Raw genomic sequence first — 20,799 nt, forward strand, 5'->3', positions numbered from 1 at the left:
TTCTTGGCAGGACACCTTCCCATGTGTGAAAGGGGATGTGCTGCCAAAAGCCATGAAATAGTATGAATGAGAACTCATCCTCAATAGGGTCTGAATTGGCCTTTGTAAAGGCTAGGTAAGCACTTATGAAGCCCTTCCCTGAAAAGCCATTAACAGCTGCCAGGGCTCAGTGGCGACTTCTGCCGCTGTTCCCTGCTCTGTAGCGCTGCTGAGCTATCAGCAGCCGGGGATTTAAAATCCCCGCCTGCTGGTTGCTCTGATTGTGGTTGGCTGAAGCGCTCAGACAATCACAATTAAAGCTACCAGCAGGCGGGGATTTTAAATCCCCGGCTGCTGATAGCTGAGAGCTACAGAGCCAGGGACAGCGGCAGAAGTCACGGCTGAGCCCTGGTGGGTGAGTATTATTTTCTTTTTTTGTACACTATTTTAAAAGGCTTTTCAGGGAAGGACTTATAAAGCCCTTCCCCGAAAAGCCATTGACGGGGCTCAGCGTCGACTTCTGGCGCTGTCCCCGGCTCTATATCCCTGCCTGCTGGTAGCTCTGATTGTGAGTGGCTGAAGCGCTCAACCAATCACAATCAGAGCTACCTGTAGGCGGGGATTTTAAATCCCTGGCTGCTGATAGCTCAGAACTACAGAGCCAGGGACAGCGCCAGAAGTTATGGCTGAGCCCCGGCAGCTGAAGGTAGGTAAGTATTGTTTTTTTTGTTTTTTTTATACACTTTTTTTAAATGGCTTTTCAAGGAAGGGCTTACAAAGCCCTTCTCTGAAAAGCCATTGACATGGATGCCGCCAGCAGGATTCTCTACCGCAGCTGTGATGTGTGACAGCTGCGGTTGAGAATTGAAGAGTTCCTCTGCTGCATCTGCCACAGATGTGGCAAATGTAGTAGTAGGGAATTCTTTTAACTAGCGGGGGTGAAGGAAACATCTGCCGCATTCAGCAGATGTGTTCTTCATGCCCGCGGGGGTCACGGCACCGGCGGAGAGGTAAGTTTATTTTTTGGGGGGTTTTTTTGCAATAAAATGTTTCTTTTTCAGTGAAGAGCTTATATGTAAAGCCCTTCCATGAAAAAGATTGCAGGGAGCCGGCAGAGCATTTTTTTCAATGGAACCGCCGGCAGCAGCCACGGCTCCATTGAATACAATTTGTGCATTCCCTGTGGTGCACGCATGTCCTATCTTTGCAGGCACGCACCTGCAAAATACGGACATGTGCACACACCATAGGGAATGCAATGTTGTAAATACAAGCGTGTTTTTGTGCGTGCGTATGCATGCACAAAAACACACTCGTGTGAACGCACCCTTAGTATTTGGATTCTGCAGTTTTTAGAGATGCCCCATTTGTGGATGTAAGCTGCTGTTTGGGCACATGGTAGGGCTCATGAGGCAAACTACATTCCCCTGGGAATTCATCGGGGGTGTAGAGAGTGTTTTGACCCTACAGGTGTTTTGTGAATTTTTTTTTTTAACATTTTTATTTGAAAATGAAAAATTCCAATTTTTATTTAGGTTTAGCCCCAGATTTTTTACCTTTGCCAGGGGGAAAAGCACCACATAATGTGTTACCCAGTTTCTGCAGAGCACAGGAATGCCCCAAATGTGGATGTAAACTGCTGCTTGGGGGATCAAAGCCTCCCTTTGAAATATACCAATGACTCCTCTACAGAAATGTTTTTCACAGGGCTGTACTTAGCATTAAAATGCTCTATTACTGGCCTGATTTTATATAAGCATTCATAATCGGGGTCATCTCTGGGTGGGCACTGCGTATTGTCATTATAATGCAGGAATTTTATGATCACCATGATAGCGATGCGGAACATTGGAGTGTGGTTTTAAATATACCAGTAGGCCCTAATGCTCAGCTTCTTTACTAGTTTCATACATAATACAATGCCCCCAAATTTTGTGATCTCTGATACATCCACGGGGGTCCAGCTGTGGTGTCTCGCTAAACGGGAGTTGAGGTTTTCTCGGATGAAATTCTGGGCATATAAATTAGTTTGAAAAGAGAAATAAAAAACCTTAAAGTCCAGCCTTCTGAGCCCTGTCGTATTAAATTGTATCCCTGAGTTCCCAGTAAAATTAAGGATCTGGGGTCTTAAATTTTCTGGGGTAGACTATTGGGCATCAGATGAATCGGGGACCTCTGTAGTGGCAGTTCTTGGATGCCTTTTCAGGGGTACAGAGGGTTCAGACTCACTTGATGATGAAAAAGATAATGCCAGAAAAGTGGGGTCATCCTCACTGTGTCCGCGTCAGACGCTATTATTGTGTAGGCCTCCACCGCAGTAAACCTCCTGCAGGCCATTCTATAGATATATAAAGTTGTTATGCACCCAAAAAACTTTTATTGGGTGCGTGACCACAGGACACTGGGTGATCGCTGGAACACTGGACCTTTTTCTTATTTTTGAAATTGACCCTACACTGACTAACCACACACTTCACTGCACTGATTGACCACAGGATTAGTGACTACGGGGCAGGAAGTGGTTTTTGTTTTGTATCCTGTCAGAATAAAAAAAAAGTTCCAAAAAATCTTGGTAGCTTAGTAGCTGGCCCGGCACAATATGATGGGACGCTCTGATTTCAAGTCCAACCTCTCACAGCTACTGGCAATTGTTTTTCCTTGAGAAGGGCATTCTTTGGACAACACTTCATGAGGCTTGTCTGGGTAACACTACAGCAGATTCTTAAAACCCTTTACAGTTCGTACGTCTGCCTGGTGAGGACTGCCTTCTCTTTCACACAGTGCACCAAGCTCACTAAGTGGTCCGCTCCTGTATTAGCTTTCCATAGCAATCTGTTCCATAGGAAGAGTTGGGAGTCTATTACTATCATCAATAATTATGAGGCCAATAAACTGCTGCAGTACAACTGACCTGTACTCCTCTTTGGCATTTCTTCTAAAGGCATTTGATAGCACTTTCTACCTGTACGATTTCCAACGTTCGCAGTATGGTTAGTGTCAATACACTACATGTCTTCCTTCCTGAGAATGGAAAATAGACGCTGCAGAATATCTTGACTGTAGGTTTGTTCGACAACATCAACTACTTTCGTACCTGGGGTCAAGGTGTCACTTAGATGAGGGAGCAGGGAAATACAGTGGAAGACTACAATGCAGCTGGGATCAAACTGTCAGTGTTTGGAGAAATCAACCACCAACTCCTAATGAAGTATATTTCGGCCTCATTCAATAGGCTTGGATTTGTTTCATTTAAAGAGCTGATGCTCTAAAATTTTGTACTACAAAAAGACATTGGGTTGTCCTTTTCTGTCCAATTATTATTAGGCTTTATGTGTAAATACTGAAAAATAGCTTGTATGACCTCTATCACAGCTTTGGTCACCTAGGTTATAGTATATATAGGTATGCAGAGCTATATGCCTTGCTCTCTATGGCTCAAGAGGGTGTCGTGTTTCCTTAAGGAGAGCACCCAAAAAGTGTGTGGAGACACCTAGGGGGTGCGTGGGTAGGGGGATGGCATAGTCTCCCCCCAAACGGGGTGTGGGGACACCTAGAAGGTGAGTGAGGAGACTTATAAGGCCATGCAAGCTCCTCTGGGTAATTTATGCAAATTAAGAAGATGGTTGATGCCTCAATAAACCAATTTGCCATCGAAAATCAGAAAAGCCTAGGGTTTAAAATATAACCATATATGTTACCTCTCTTCTTCCCCAGTAAGAGGGATAACGAAGCAATATTTCGAACTAATTAACAAAAGAAAGAGAACTCCAGTTCTGTAATACTTCTGCCTCTAACTATTGGCCACGCTCTTCATACAGACGTAAATGAGTGTAATGTGTGTAATTAGGATGGCCATTCATCTATATTTGGTTTTACCGTTTACATGAGCCATGGTTTCTTAATACAGCCATTTTGCTTCTGACAACTAACCTGAAATGCTTTTATCTGTGAATAAGACCTCAGTGTTTTCCCATTTGTCTGCCCTGTAGTTCTTATATACACTAATCCCTGTCATTTGGAATATTGCAAGGAGTAAAGCACTTTGTCCTTGTTTTTCATGTTCCCATGTCTTCCTCCGCAGGATGTCTCTACCGATCAGTGCCACACACCTAGAGCTAAACCGTCAGAGCAGTGAGCTCTTCATGGACAGTGGCTTCTCTCCTTTGTGCCAGAGGATGGGAGTTATGGTGGCTTTTGACAAGTTTGAGGATTTCACAAGGTAATTCTAGAATGGATTATGTCTGCTGCTTACTACCATAGGTCTTTCTGCTAAAAAAACAGACCTTGAATTTGAAACTTGTTTGGTTCTGAATATACCATTTTGCTAAGCTGTCCTGCTTTACTTTAGACCGTAATGTCTTCTGCATAAAATGTATTGACCTTTTACATGTTTAAATCATCGGTCTCGTGGTAGCTGCCAGGAAAACGGAGCTTCAATCGTGCAACTCTGACGGGTATCTCTTTTTGTAGGAATTTTGATGAGGTCATTTCCTGCTTCGCAGACCCTCCTCCCTTGTTCAGCGAGGCTCGGTCCACTTTTTATGATGAAGAAGACAACAAGGTAAGTGTCACGTTTTTAACTCCTCTAGGATTGACTTATTTTCTTATTTTGGTATCTAAGTACAAATGTTTTTTTTTTTGTTTTAATCCATTTCCATCTTAGCATTCCAGAAGCTGTAACTTTATCTGTCAACTTTTTGTGCGATTTAAATTACATTATTAGTGCATTTTTCAGTGTTACTGTTTTTGAATGCTATTGTCTTTTTTAAGGAAGATTCGCTTTTTATTTTTTGCAGGTTTCTACAATATTTACTCCAGATATGTCTAGTTTTTTTGCTATATATTACTACTTTTGCAAAATAACAGAATGTTACATAGAAAAATACATTCTTTGCATCACCACATGCAGAAAGCCATAGTTTTTCTGTTGACGAAGTGTCATGAGGGGTGGTGGTTTTTTTTTTCTTCATTATAAGTTAAACAAGGATATTTTTAAATTTCCCAATTTTAGTATTCTATAAGGATGAAGGAATGGATTTTATTATTTTGTTTTTAATAATATACGTTTGTTTTGGGACATCACTATACAGTCTTCTGGTCACTCCTATAATACACGTAAATATACCTTAGGCAGGGCCTAATAAGCATGTATTATATAAATTACATGACCTCACAGGGGGAAAAGAATATACACAAACATACCAAAATGGCAACACTAAGTACAGTAAATTCATCCCACTTTTACAATATATCTTTTATTATATCCTATTTACACGCTGTGAGCAGTAGAAGAAAATGTAAAATATATGGTTAGAATACTTTTTTTCGAATGTAAGCTTATTTTCTGGCAAATCCTTTTTTTTAGGATTATGACCATATGTTTTAGAATTTCTTCTGCAGTATTTAAAAATGATATAGAAGTTTTAATTCTATTTTAAGTATAGAGTAAATTTAAAGGAGTTAGTGTTGTCATTTTGGTCATTTTTGAGCAGGTATAATAGGCAAATATGCATGGCAGATGCAGGGCTTGTGTTAGCCCACTGACTGCCACAAAAACCCATCGCCACTCCACGATCACTTTGTCACTGAGCCATTGGGGTAACGAAGGGAGCACCTTCCCCTCTGTTAAATTTCTTAAGTGCCTCAGTCACTATGAAGGGTTAAAGGGAATGTCATCAGAAAATGAACTATTGTATAACATTTTTAAAGAATTTTTGGTGAGATTATGTCACTAACTATATTTAAAAAAATAAACATCTTTCCATTTCCATGCAGACCACCAATCCTAATAGTAGGCTGACACTGCAAGTTCTGTAGGGAAAACTTTTACAGTTGCTATCTCATCATCACAGTCAGGCTTACAATGAAAGGTGACACCTATATATAGATAACCTAGATTCCACCATTCACAGTAGGTGATGATCACAGTGTAACATGATCTGTGCACAATCACCTCTGCACAGATCATGCCTAGAAGACTCTTCATAAAGGTCTATGGGTCAGCTCTTGGCTCTTGTGTCCTGTGGCCTATGGGACTGCTCTAAAGCATATCTCTAAATGCTGTTAACAGCAGACAGCTCAGGCAAAGGTCCCCTGTCCACGGCCGTTGAGGAATATCGCCAGCGATATTCCGGAGGGGGCACTGTGAGTTCTCTGCGGTGAGCCTTTCTGACAGATGCTATGGAAAGCGTTCACTGGAATTATCGCCGCGGGTAACGCAATGAACAATCGCCCATGGACAGGCAGCCAAAATGGTAGCCATCTTTGTTCTGTACAAAAAATAAATAAATCTACAATCAGAAACTAAAAACAAATTTTGAAACAAAAATACTTTAAGGTTGTAGTGATGTGTTTCTAATATGGTAAAAAGGGAAATAGAGGTGGTTTAAAGAGTATCTACTTTTTCTTTTGCGGTTGACGTGGACTTGACTTGGAAATACTTATGATTTTGTTATATATTTAATAACAGAATTTAACTTTTTGTTTAAAATGCTTGGTGTACTTCCCTGAACACAGCTTCTGCCAGATGTCGCAGATTGCAGTAACTGTGCTTAATCTATACAGAACAACTTAGCAAGTGTTGCACGGATTGCAGTGCCTCTTTATGTCTTGTCAGCTGTTCCATGTTCCAGTAAAACCCTATCTCCAGAATTGACAGTGGCATTAAAGGGTCAAAAGCAGCGATGATTGCTGGTTGCGGCTGTTCTTGTGGGTGTTGGCTGTTAAAGATTGCTGTCTTTTGGTGTGTGCAGAGTGGCCTCAGCTCTGGATCCTGCTCCATACAAACCCAACGCCTCTGTGATGTAAATATACGCCCTAGAGTGCTAAGAGGCTAAAGGGGAAGCAGTTGAAATCTCAACTGCTGACTAACCATTTTAACGCATATGGCTAGATTTAGGCCTCTTTCACACGGGCTACAAAATCATCGCTACAGAACGCATGTATGTGAAGCCCATGGTTTCCATTGGGTTCTTTCAGGCTCATGTGAAGAACCCATTGGAAACCATGGGCTTCACATACATGCGTTCTATAGCGATGATTTTGTAGCCCGTGTGAAAGAGGCCTAAGCCTCAGTTTATTGAAACTCCAAACCAGTACACACCGCCTTCACAAATGTAAATGCTTAGAGGTTTTTCTGTACTTGCAAACTTTAAAAATCATTTCGCCGTAGAAGTTGATCAACATTTCCTGTCTATTGTTTCTTATAGGCCAACATTTTAGATTGTTGCTAGGCTAGATGGGAATATATTATAAAAATGATAGTTTCACTTTTGGCTGTTAAATCTAACAATTGGAATATGTTAAAATGATGAAATCTAAGCAGTTTTTACTATTTACGTCTTTAGAACATCTGTGAGGAGCCCATCCACATACTGAATGTGGCTATAAAGTCTGCAGATCGAATGGAGGACGAGGAGCTGGTGACGATGTTTAGAACTTTCTCCCAGTCAAAGGTGGGCACTGTAATAGTCAAATAGAACTGTTTTTTGTTTCTGTAGAGCGTCTTGATGGTTAAGGAATGCGCTAATAATTAACTAGTTTGAAGAACATAAGTCTGTTTTTTTTTTGTAAGGTCATATTAATTAGGGCTTGGCCACTGATATGTAATTGTAACAGGAGATTTGGTAACTTAATAATATAGGGACTTGACAAGTTCTGTGCTTTTTCTTGTTTTCTTTTCTTTTTCTAACCATGTCACCACCTTCTCCCTGGACGTATGCACCACTCCTGTTCTGCGAATGGCTGCTAATGGAGAGGCGAGAGATATGATCCCACCCTTCAGCACCTCCCATTGAAGCATCAGTCTGTTGCTCATGAATTGAGGAAATGCAGCATAGTCTCGTTTCGATGGGAGGCACTGGTGAACTGGGCCTTGCCGCATGCCTTCATCAGTGGTCATTTATAGTGGCACAGCTATCTGGGAAGTATCAGAGCAGTGACCTTGGGTAGAGTCCTCTCTGGGGCCGGGCCATGTACAGCGCCATAGAGCAATGAATACTACACAGGTGATTAAACCGAGTGCTCTGCTCTTTATTGTAAAGTGACACAGTTTTATAGAGATCTTGATTTACTGTGCATGTGTATACTTTAATCGAGGATGATAGAAACAAAATGGAGAAAAGAAAGTTTGCAAGAATCCAGTAATTAGGTGAAATAATTAAGAATGCATAGGCTAGGCATGATGCCAGTCCACCTGCAGGCTAAATTGCCTTGCTAGCACACTCATGAAATGTCAACAGATAACACAGAGAAACGTGAAAAGTTGATTAGAGACAAAAACACCATGAAATACAAGTTTTTATAACTAATTAAAAAGAACAGCACATTATCATAAGCTGGGAACACTGCCAATACATCTGGAGGGACAATTGATTAGAACATACACAGTCAAGGACAGTCATTTTAAACTTCACAAAATGCAAGATTCAATATTTCCAGCATTTTATTGAATTAAAGGAACAGTTCATTCAAAATGGAGTGTCTTAAAGGCAAGGCGCATTCACTGTTACAGAAGAAAGGGGCTAGCCTATGTAAATGGGGGTCCGTGTGTGTTTTCATTATAATGGGTTATGTGTCTTTAAATACCTTTCACTGGCTAGTCGAGTGAGAAGCACTGTGAGCTGCAGGAGTATCTGCTGCACACGTGAATACTGTGGACAGGACCCAGTAAGTGACCTGTCCAAACACCCTATGGGTGACAGAGGCAAGGCTTATCACCTACAAGCATTGGGAGCAGCCATACTCAGCATGGAAACAGAGTTTTTCTGAAATTAGTCGTTTCCTGGTCTGGAAGCGTTAAGGACTACAAATCTCAAACCTACATCGTATGAACTGGCATCACAGTGGACCTGAAATAAAGAGGTGAGAGAAAGACAAAGTTTTGTACGGCCGGTTGACTGCCTCATCGTTGACACCCAGGTTCCGGGAACTAAAGAATTTAGTGAACTGTAACTTTATTGATGAGGCCGTACTGGCCATTTTACTTGTTGCATCAACCATGACCTAAGTTGGAATGGCCTGGCCCAGGGCACAAGGCCTTTTATAACCTATACCACGAACTGCAGATAAATAAACCAGGACTCCTATCACACAGCAGGCAATGTCTCACAGTGCCTGAATTGTCCACTACTCCAGCGGCTTCCCTGGTGGATAGGGGGCTTCCCCCTCCTGCTTCCCGATCCCCATACCTACAAAAATAAGTCAAATGGCACAGAACTTGTCAATACTGTATTTTTTTGAGTTACCAATATCCTCCTCGTGGACTCTTCTGTTCTAATTATATATAAGGTGGCTAACTCCGTTAAGACTGCTTAGTATAAAAACTATAATATGTAGACTTGAAAGATAAAATTCTATATGCATTTTTATATGGCAGTGATCTATCAAAGGTTTTCAGTTTATCATTAACACCCATTATATTTCTGCAGAAAACTATCTTGGTGGACTATGGTCTTCGAAGAATCACTTTCTTGATAGCTCAGCAGGTTAGTGCACATGCTGCTATTGTGAAATGTGTGTTTTCACTACCGTACACACAAGAGGAAGAAAACTGACCTGTAAAGGTAAACTTGCATGTTTACCTAGTCAGTTGAGATCACTGGTATCATCTAATCATGAAACTACATCCATTAACATTCCTGTTTCAGCCTGTTTACATTTACGGTCTACATTTTCACTAAGCTTAAATCTTGTTAGTCCTGTGTGCTACCATGGATATAGCCGCACTGGACTACAAAGGAGAGTCTGTGTTTCAGTAAGCTGGAGAGAGATGGGCAAATCTTGTTTATCCTGTTGACCAGATGTATAAGCAAGTTTGGCTCAGTGACATTAAATGAGAGAATTACATGTCTCTTCAGCAGTTATTTGCATAGCACAATAGGTACATTGTAATGACACGTGTTCATTTTCAGATTTTTAAAGGGGCTTTCACACTTAAGGGGGGTTTCACATCTGCGTCAGAGCCTCCATACGGAGGTTTTGTCGCAAATCTGGCTGAAAAAGCACTGTATTCAGCAGACACCATTATAATCAATGCAGTCCGCCCGGCACTGTTCGAGTCCATCCACAGACAAAGTTGTTCGGCCACGAGGATTATAATCAATGGGGTTCGCTCAGCACTGTTCGATTCCGTCCACAGACAGAGCAGTTTGGCCACAAGAATTAAAATCAATGGGGTTCGCCCCTGAGCTGTTCGGTTCCGTCCACAGGCGAGACCGTTGGGTCCCTCGGATTCCCCTTTTCCTGCTCCCCGAACAGAGACAAAAAGCAGAATCCCCAACCATAAGACATTTATGGGATATTGTGCAGCATATCTAATAGTGGAAACATGGACATGAGGTTTCTGAAGTTTGTAGGGTCTTCTGCTGTTACCCTCGGCTTCTTGCTCACCTCTTTTAGGATCACTGTTGTGTCCTTGGAGTTATCTTAACAGAATGCCCACTCCTAGAGAGAGTAGTACCTGTCCTGAATTTTCTCAATTTGTAGATAATTTGTATTAAGGGTCCTTTTACACTGAACAACAATGGTTCAGTGTAAATGCCGGCACGAACTGTATGACGAACGATAATTTATTCAGTTTCTGCAGGCATAACAATCCAATAACGATAAGCCTGTGTAAACTGGTAGTTAGTCTATGAGCAACTTCCTGTTTACTGTGAATGGTAGCGGGTAGCTAGAGCGATCTCCAACCCGCTCCTGCGTGAAAGCATAGGTGTGGTTAACGCCAAGGCGACCATTTGGCACTCCAGCACCTGACAAGTCATCCTTTGTAGATTGATGTACACTCAGGTTTTTAGCAATGCTTTTGTAGCCTTTTCCAGCTTCTTTTGTCTCTATGGTTTACTGATTTGTCAGTAACCAAGCTTTGATTTACTTTATTTGATGCACAAAACACCTATGACATCCAAACTTTTAATCTCCATCTCCCTAATTGAAACCCCTTTTGTCAATTGGGTCTTGGAGAAATCATTAACTTAGAAGTTTCCTTTTTTTCTCCCTGCACTGTGGATATTTTCTTAGTGTACTCCTAAAACAAATGGCCGGTAAAATCGTTTATGCATATTACTTTGAGATTGCGGTTGTCCGTCATTTTGACTTAAATAGCATTCAGGCCACGTATTGCAGAAATCCAGGTATTTTGAAATGGTTCACTTACTTTGTCTTGCAACTGTATGCTTTACAGTGGCCACATGGACCATAGGAAGTAGAGATGTTCTTTAGCTTGTACGGGATAGTGTACTAGACATGATCTATGACTTATACAAAGGTCATTGTGCGGGAAGGACATTGTCACCGCACATCACATGGTGCTTTATGGTGGTTTCTGTGTTGCGTATCTATAGGTGATCCCTTTCATTGTAATTCTGTCAGTTTTTATGTTGAAACAGTAGGTATTTTTGGATGATACATTCCCTTTATGCAAAATGGCTGAGATCAGTTTGGTCAGAAGCAGCCAAAGTCACTAATATGATACACTGTAACTGTGGTCCTCTGAAGCATGTGTATAGGTTTTGTATTCTTATTTGTTTTCCAAAGTTATTCATTTACATTGGTTTTTTTTCTCTTGCAGAGAGAGTTTCCCAAGTTCTTCACGTTTAGAGCACGAGATGAGGTTTGGCTATTGTACTATGTTGTTGTGAACATTTTTGTAGATTTCTTACTGTTTTTTTTCTTAATTTAAAATAAAATTGAAATAATTGTTTTGTTTAGTTTGCCGAGGATCGAATTTACAGACATTTAGAGCCTGCCCTGGCTTTCCAGCTGGAACTGAATAGAATGAGGAACTTTGATCTAACTGCTGTACCTTGTGCCAACCACAAAATGCACCTCTATCTTGGAGCAGCCAAAGTAGCAGCTGGTATAGAGATCACCGATTACAGATTCTTCATCCGTGCTATTATTCGACATTCGGATCTTGTTACAAAGGTACTGTTTTGTTTCCAACCATTCGTCGCTTACCAGGATTATGCTATATTGTGATGTTCTAGGACCGTTTCTTCAGGTTACAGTCTAGTATGTCTTAACGTAGCTGAGCCTTGTTTTATTATTATATTAACTTATGCCCATAGACTATAAATGTCCAGATGACCCATACCCAGTAAGGAAGGGGGTAAAGCTTCTGGTCGGGAAATTGTTAAGATTTTATTTTTATTTTTTTCTCAAGTCATTGGAGATCTATCACCTCGCCATACCTTGCAGATCTCCAGCCCCTTTACCTTCTGTATCACCCCATTATCTGTAGTATGTAAGCTCTGTGGAGCAGGACCCTCACCCCTACTTGTTTCCATCAACTGATTACTAGATGTAACCGTGGTTTTGTTTCTGTTCCCTCTGTTTTGTTAGACCTGCGGAATATGTTGGCGCTATATAAATAAAGATTATTATTATACAGAACATAAAAGCTGGGTAGAATTTGACTATTAATGTCAAATGAGTAAAACTAGGAGAGTTCAAGTAACATCAAAGAGTGTTTGGCGTGAAGAAACATTTTTCTTTTGGATTTGTGTATTTTCAGGAAGCTTCTTTTGAGTACTTGCAAAATGAAGGTGAACGTTTGCTCCTTGAAGCTATGGATGAGCTAGAAGTTGCTTTTAATAATACCAGTGTCCGGACTGACTGCAATCATATCTTCCTTAATTTCGTTCCCACTGTCATCATGGACCCTTCAAAGGTAAGGGATTCATTTTTTTCATTTGTATTATTTTATTTAGTTGTTACGTTATTTCTAAGTTTCTGATAGAATTTCGAAGTAATGGGCCATTTAACCCCTTGAGTGGCGGGTTTCCTACCACCCTGTCGTGCCCACCAGGGCAGGTTTTTTAAAATGGTCTAATCATTGAATTTCAACTAATTTTGCAGTTGCGTCTCAAGAGCCATAACTTTTTCATTTTTCCATTGACACGGCCATATAAGGGCTTGTTTTTTGCAGGACAAGTTGTGATTTTTTAAACAGGAGGGAGGAAAAAAAGAAATGGGGAAAAAAGAAAAAAGGGGCCATGTCATTAAGGGGTTAAATAATGTATTAACTTCCTTCTCTGGGTCATTACGATGCACGGATACCACATGTGTAATTGTATTTTTGATTTTTTACAAATTAAAGGGAGACAAGTGTTTTTATAATTTTTTTAAAATAATTTTTTAACTTTTTTTTTTTTTTTAAACTTTTTTTTTTGTCCCTTTAGGGGACTTCCACAGGGACCCATCAGGACCCCCTGATCACATTCCAGGGGTCCGATGGTGACAGCCCTTTACATGCTGCTGTGACAGCCCTTTACATGCTGCAGTCACATAGACTGCAGCATGTAAAGGGTTAACACAGCAGAGATCGGAGGTTTTCTCTGATCTCTGCTGTAAGAGCTGGTGCATAGCTGTCCTCTGATAGCCAAGCACCAAGCTCTCCCTGCCACAGAGACCATCGGCTTGCTTCTGACAAGCCGATGGTCTCTATGGCAACCTGTAAACAAAGCAGGACATTGCCGATATGCCGGCAATATCTTCTGCTGGTTTTTCAAAGCCCTTGCTTTGTTCTCTGTGGGTCTGTGCAGGCAGAGCACACTGTCACAGCTTGTGGCATTGTGCTCTGCAGCTCCCATAGTGATACGTAGCCCGGAAATCTTCCGGGCTATGACACTATGAGCAGTGGAGCTCGTCCCGGAAAATTTCCGGGCGTGCCACTCAAGGGGTTAAATCAGTGGTGATTAACTTTTGACAAAGTTTTGCTAGTGGTGTTTAGTGCTATAGGCTCTTTGAAGGGGGTTATGCTAGCTTTTGAAATAAATAGCTTATTTTTAGGCTAGGCCATCAATATTAAAAATCCAGGTAACCTATATAAAACCATAGGCTTCAGTATGTGAGGTGGAGATTGCTTTGGTCTCCATTTCACATGGCGTCCATCTCTGTCAGTCTTTAAAGCGCCCATCTGGGCCTGGAGAAACAAAAATGGCCAAGCTGCTTCTCTGACTACCTGATGCACACTGTGCACTAGTGTGCATCATTAGTCTAAGACACTGCATCTGCTTTGATTGACCACTGCTGTTCATGTGAGCAGCATGTAGTGTCTCAGACTACCAATGTATACTGTACACAGTGTGCTTTAGGTAGTCAGAGAAAGCAGTTTGGCCATTTTTGTTTCGCCTGGCCCTGCTGGGCGCTTTAGGCCTCTTTCACACGGGGTGAAAGCAATATCGCTGCGATTTTGTGTCGCACTTTTGCTGTTTTTTTTACACGTGGGCCGGGGGGAGGATTAAAATATAAGCCCTGGCTGCATAAAAAAAAATTACCTAACACGCGCTGCCCGCTCCACCGCATGTCTCCTTCTGAAGTTACGGCACACTTGTCTGTAGTTTTCAGCCAGTGCTTCCTGGTTTAGAGGTTCAAAAGCCCCGCCTCCAGGAAGTGCTGACTGTGATTGGTTCTCGAACACTGCGGCTCAGCCACTCACTGCAGCGCTTGATGAACCAATCAGTGTCATTAAATGTGACAGACAAGTGTGCCAAAGCTTCAGAAGTTTACGTGCGGTGGAGCGGCTAGCGCCTGTTAGGCGATATATTGGGGTTTTTTTTGTTTTTTAAGATTATTTTAGGGACAAACAGTAGGACTTCCTACTGTAATGGTTGCACCGCACGAAAACCGCGGAACACAAAGTTAGGCTCCATAAGGAAACATGGGCTACAAAACATAGAAAATCGTGGCATTATTCAGCATGTTGCAATTTTGGTTTTCACGCTAATGTGAAGGAACCCATTGCAAAACTCAGGCTTCACATATATGCGATTTGTAGTACTGTCGCATCGTGTGATTTTGTCGCCCGTGTAAAAGCGGCCTTAAAGACTGACCAAAGCAGTCTCCATCTCACATACTGAAGCCTACGGTTCCATCCTCCTTTCCATTCCTATGCTGTTTTCGGTGGAAGGCTGAGGCTGAACCAATTCTGGATAGAGTGTAATGTGGAAATATATAATAGTCTGATTAGAGACTATTTTGTATTGTCTGATCATACTGTTTTTTTGTGACAGATTTTCAACTGTACGTGACAGCTTTGCTATCTTCTGTCATTCTTTTAGATTGAGGAGTCGGTCCGCTCCATGGTTATGAGATATGGCAGCCGTTTATGGAAGCTACGAGTACTTCAAGCTGAAGTGAAGATCAATATTAGGTTAACCCCTACAGGCAAAGCTATTCCCATCCGTCTCTTTCTTACCAATGAATCTGGTTACTATTTGGACATGAGCCTTTATAAAGAGGTGACAGAACCCAGCACTGGCCAGGTGAGTATTTCCGATAATGTGGCAGACCTCCTTTTCTAAAGCTGTGGTTAAAAGAGTTGTCCAGCAATGCTGCAAAATAGCCGCTATCTGTGCAGCCTGTGGAAACCCATCCCAGGATATAACTCTGAATCTGTAGACTAAAAGGGGGTGGGGTCGCACTAAGGGGGGTGAGCATAACACAACACTTTTCGGAACTCTTAAGCTTGATGGTAAGCCTGGCAGCAATGGACAGTATGGTGTTGGACTCTGTTCCCCCAGCCTAATCCGATCTACAGATGCATTCTTCTGTCCTAGGATGGGATTCCACAAAATGTGTGGAAGGTGACCATTTAAGTACAGCAGCTGTTGCCATCATTGTACTTGAACTGTTCAGCCAGCACATACAGAGTTATGTGGATTGAATCTAGTGTACCTGGGATGTGATCGGATGCATATTTAAAGGCGGTTTGAATGAATAATGCAGTCTGCCTGATATTTGACTCCCAAGTGACATTTTAAATTTTCACTTTCAGAACCTTTTCACTTTTACATTTTATTTAATGCAAATGAACCTGCATGTCATGTTTTAAATGCCTAAAAAAGCTGTATCTTCTACTTAAACAGATCATGTTTAATTCGTATGGTGATAAACACGGACTTATGCATGGTATGCTGATCAACACCCCCTATGTCACCAAGGACCTTTTACAGTCTAAGCGATTCCAAGCTCAATCACTAGGGACAACATATGTCTACGATTTCCCTGAGATGTTCAGACAGGTAATAATATTTGCTACATTGCAAAAAAATAAAGGTGCGAGTTTGTATTGTTTTTATTGATCACAAGTGTAAACCTCCAATAGATCATTCTAAAAGGAGTTATCTGTGGCTTTCTTGTATGCAATTTACATTAACCCATTGAATGCCCATCACTTTTCGACTAAGCTCCCTACTTCAACTAAGCCCCTCTTCATTCATTTAACACGGCTGCCATTCAGTACTGAACTGCTGCTGTTTACACTGAACGATCATCGTTCAGGATTTTATGCAGCCTGAACGATGAGCGTTCGGTGTTAACAGCAGCCATTCAGTATTGAATGGCCGCTGTGTTAAGTGAATGGAGAGTGGCGGGGGAGAGCGAAGACAGAAATCTCCTCCAGCCGCCCCATTTCCCTGCTGGCTGCTGTATCAGAGAGCCAGCCTACTCGCTCCTGTGCTGCAGCACAGGAGTGAGTACATGCGGGGACAAGTGTCAGGCATCATTTGCCCGACATTCATTACGTGTAAATGGGGCTTAAATCTAGTTATGTCTGGTTAGTCCAATTCCAAAGAAAATTATTTGGATTCTGAAGAAAATTGATGAACTAGAAAATACAGTATAGAAGAACCCTTAGATCAAATCACTCTTGAAGAGAAAGAAAAAGTGAAAAATGACACGTAAGAGCTGCTTTCTGTTGAATGGAAACAATTCGAAAGGAGGCAGAAATGGTTTCTGTTCGCAGGAGTTGGTGGATTATTGCAGACTGCGCTATTTGTTCCATTTAAAAAACGGAAACCAAACTTAATAAAAGCAGACTGAAAGCTTCATTTGCTTTCCATTTTTTAAGGCTTTATTAAAATAATTGTGTAAAAAAAATGATAGTTTCATTCCGTTTCAATTCCTTTTCTTTGCTACAAAAATGGAACAGAGCGATGGATAGACTGAATGGGGGGAAAACGTTCTTGTGAATGAGCCCTTAGACGTGTGTGAATTTCTTGCAGGAAGCGTAGAAAATTCTCCAATTGTTCATAGCCAAGAAAAAAAATGTATACAGAAGAAAAAGTAACCTGCTATCCTACATGCCCAGCAAAGCTACAAACTATGAAGAGATTGCTTCAAAGATCATCTGTAAAAATAAATGTACATTTTAATTTTGTTTTATATAAATATATATCCAATGCATTAAAAAAATATTTAGTTTTTATCCGATATATGCACTTAACAAAATATTTCCAATTCGAGTAAACAAAGCTGTCAGTCATTTTCGAGTGATGGGGGGCCCTGCGGAAACATACCAGTTATCCACTTTCGGGTGACGCGGTATACCCATTTGAGACTATCATCGCATGTGCACTAGATATTCCATAAAAGTCTGACCGATGCAGGTCCCACCATCTGTTTGGCGTTTCATGGACTATCCTGTCAATATGCAATTAAAAAAGTCCTAGGTGGGGACACCCATTTAAGTCTTGTATTGTCTTATTTCAGGCTTTGTTTAAACTGTGGGGACCAGAAGAACATCGGAACTCGGATATTCTCACCTATACAGAATTGGTCCTTGACAGCCAGGGTCAGTTGGTTCAGATGAACAGATTACCTGGTGGAAATGAGGTAATTTTTATATATTTTGGCTTGCTTTCTAATCTTTGTGCAAAAGATAGCATAGCAATCGAAGGCCAAAAATACTCTGTAGATGGTGTCTATTTAAGAAAAATGTGTCTGGTTGACCGTTCTCTCTCAGCTTCCCCCTCTCGTAAAAATGCGTGGCTCAGGTGAGTATGCATGTGTACTTCAATTGGAAGAGGGGGATAAGCTAGTGCCAGACCCCTATGGGAGCTGCACATCAACAAAGGATCAGGTGGCATCTAATGTCAGGATGCCCTATCAACATCAGATGTTGGTCAGATGTTGTGTAAGGCCAGTTTAGCAATACTGGTGGTCAAGGACTGTTTAAGCTTGTGGCTCCTGTCAGGAAATATGGCCTGCAGGAGGAAACGCTCTCATTTACTACAGAATGGGTAACACAACTACATGAGCTGCAGTAGCTCCAAGTAGAATAATAATGTCAGTTTTACATGTCATAGAACTAGAAGGACGAGGAATTGTGCTTTTTGTAAATAACGCACAATAATAAAGTAATGCGAAAAAAATGTTGCACCGTAATTACGTATATCAACAAGCAGCGAGAATCTAAAAATGTGTAAAGGGTAATAATTAGAGATGAGCGAGCATACTCGCTAAGGGCAATTACTCGATCGAGCATTGTCCTTAGCGAGTACCTGCCCGCTCGGAAGAAAAGGTTCAGCTGCAGACGCGGGTGAGAGGTGAGTTGCGGCAGTGAGCAGGGGGGAAGAGAGGGAGAGAGAGATCTCCCATCCGTTCCTCCCCGCTCTCCCCAGCCGCCCGCCGCCGGCAGCCGAATCTTTTCTTCCGAGCGGGCAGGTACTCGCTAAGGACAATGCTCAATCGAGTAATTGTCCTTAGCGAGTATGCTCGCTCATCTCTAGTAATAATATAACTCTGTTGTATGAAGCCATCTCTCTTTATCTCCTCTCTGTATTAGGTTGGAATGGTTGCTTTCAAGATGAAGATTAAACCTCCTGAGTATCCAAATGGACGTGAGATCATTGTAATCTGCAATGACATCACCTACAAGATTGGTTCCTTTGGCCCACAGGAAGATATGCTCTTTTTGCGAGCGTCAGAGCTTGCTAGGAAAGAAGGGATCCCTCGAATTTATATTGCGGCTAACAGTGGTGCCCGCATAGGGCTGGCAGAGGAACTCAGACACATGTTTCAAGTAGCTTGGATTGATCCCTCTGATCCCTACAAAGTGAGTTTAAGGGACATGCATAGTGTTCAGGCTAAACTGTCCCAAGAGACCTGATGAATGACCTGATTTATATGTTAAATATAGACCAAGTTAGTTTTATTTATTTTTCTTTTAAAGTACCCTGTTTCCCTGAAAATAAGACATACCCTGAAAATAGGTAGTACATTTGTTGATTATGGGCATGATTGTGGTTTCCATTTTTTTTAGAATAGGACGTAAAGCATGAATTCCCTTTCTGTCCTTCAGAAAGTTTAACTGGTTTTCTGCATTAAAGTGGTTGGATTTTTTGTCTCTCCAGGGTTTCAAGTATTTGTATCTGACGCCTCAGGACTATACACGGATTAGCTCACTTAATGCTGTACATTGTGAACATGTGGAAGATGAAGGTGAATCAAGGTACTTATGCCTTGCAACCAGTATATTTACTGAATCTTGGAATGCTTATTTTAACTTTCTAACATGCATTATTCTACACACAGGTATGTACTGACTGACATTATTGGAAAAGAGGAAGGAATCGGAGTAGAGAATCTGAGAGGATCAGGAACAATCGCTGGCGAGTCATCTCTGGCATATGATGAAATTATAACCATCAGCATGGTATATGCACTCATCCCTGTTCTCTGATGTACATAGTTTGACATGACTTTTAATTTTTTCTTTAATTTAAACAGTGCTAGGTACAGATGTAGCAAGCGCCAACAGTATACATTGTGCACTACTCTACGCTGAACTATAACTGCTCCTTTTTGTGCGATCACAGCTGTCGGACGTTAGGGAACAAATTCCACAAGGCCGCGAGCATTCGCCATACTCCACTAATGCTCACTGCACTAACTCTATTAGTTGGTGCACATTTAGCAGATCTCACCACCCATTCCAGCATATCCCAAACATGTTCGATGGGGATACATTCTGGTAAGTTTGGGGGCCGAGGCAGTGTAGAGATTTCATTGTAGTGTACCTACAATCAATCCCAAGTGATCGTACTCGATGACACAGAGCATTGTCCTTTTGAAAGATGGCAATGTGGTCCAGTAAAACTTTCTGAAGATATGGGTGCAGATGGTCCGCTAACAGGTCCGTTCACCATTCAAGGATTGTGGTATGATTACCAATCGTAGGTCATGCCAGAAAAAACGCTCCCTAGACTATGACACCATTATCATTGGCCCATTGAAACACAACAATGCACCCTAGGATACTGCTTCATGTTGTTTATGCCAGATACGAACCTGGGCATCCATATTGTGTTCAGTAGGAAACGGGGCTTATCACTACAGACTACAGTTTTTCCTGGGATCATGCGAGGCGTTGCTGGTAATAACGCCGCACCATCAGGGGCACCCTTGCCAATTTTCAGCTGTTGAACCCCAGTCAACACAAGGTATGCTGCTAGGTCTTTGTGGAAATTTGTCTAACTTCCCTACTGTTGTACTGCAGGGTCAGTTGATCTGCTGTGGTACATCATTGCTGGACTCACAGACGTGCCAACTGACGCTTGCCTCCAGGATCAACCACGCGTGGCCTGCTGCTGGGTGATCTTTTGTTAGATGTCTGTCCATAGTTCAACCAGTCTTGATAAGCTCGTGATACCATGGTCTAGGAACAACAAACAAGTGCGACATCTCCAAGCATCAACAATCAGCCCGTGGTCAGTCACTCAAGTCGCCATTTTTACCCATGACTGCGCAGCACATTAGTTGAGAGTAAATGGTGTCCTGGCTATCATGGTGTACTGCATTACTGATCACAAAATATCACGCGGTCTGTAATGCAGCGATTGTTCAGTGTAGATAGTACACTTGTCTAATAGTCATGTTATCAGAATAGCGTGCTAACCACTCCATAGTCACACACTGCCTATTCTATTGGCACTTGCTACATCTGTAATGCATGGTTTACATTTGTGTCTGATCAGATCATTATATTGCTTTTATATGTACTGATGTTGACTTTTGTTTGGAACATTCACATTCTCT

General features: G+C 41.6%; 1 protein-coding gene across 2 annotated transcripts in view; it reads left to right on the forward strand.

Annotated features, from left to right (window-relative positions):
• The window catches only part of ACACB (acetyl-CoA carboxylase beta), a 115,696-nt gene that overhangs the window by 87,033 nt on the left and 7,864 nt on the right, over nucleotides 1-20,799 (forward strand). For both annotated transcript variants that reach the window (XM_066603861.1, XM_066603862.1), the window contains 13 exons: nucleotides 4,061-4,198; nucleotides 4,450-4,540; nucleotides 7,326-7,433; nucleotides 9,408-9,464; nucleotides 11,549-11,590; nucleotides 11,689-11,904; nucleotides 12,494-12,649; nucleotides 15,042-15,245; nucleotides 15,849-16,004; nucleotides 17,473-17,595; nucleotides 18,548-18,817; nucleotides 19,116-19,213; nucleotides 19,297-19,417. In XM_066603861.1, coding sequence (XP_066459958.1) covers nucleotides 4,061-4,198; nucleotides 4,450-4,540; nucleotides 7,326-7,433; nucleotides 9,408-9,464; nucleotides 11,549-11,590; nucleotides 11,689-11,904; nucleotides 12,494-12,649; nucleotides 15,042-15,245; nucleotides 15,849-16,004; nucleotides 17,473-17,595; nucleotides 18,548-18,817; nucleotides 19,116-19,213; nucleotides 19,297-19,417 — 1,780 coding nt within the window. The remainder of the gene's footprint in view (nucleotides 1-4,060; nucleotides 4,199-4,449; nucleotides 4,541-7,325; nucleotides 7,434-9,407; nucleotides 9,465-11,548; nucleotides 11,591-11,688; nucleotides 11,905-12,493; nucleotides 12,650-15,041; nucleotides 15,246-15,848; nucleotides 16,005-17,472; nucleotides 17,596-18,547; nucleotides 18,818-19,115; nucleotides 19,214-19,296; nucleotides 19,418-20,799) is intronic.

This window comes from Eleutherodactylus coqui, chromosome 5 (genome assembly GCF_035609145.1).
Source record: "Eleutherodactylus coqui strain aEleCoq1 chromosome 5, aEleCoq1.hap1, whole genome shotgun sequence".
Taxonomy (NCBI): Eukaryota; Metazoa; Chordata; class Amphibia; order Anura; family Eleutherodactylidae; genus Eleutherodactylus; species Eleutherodactylus coqui.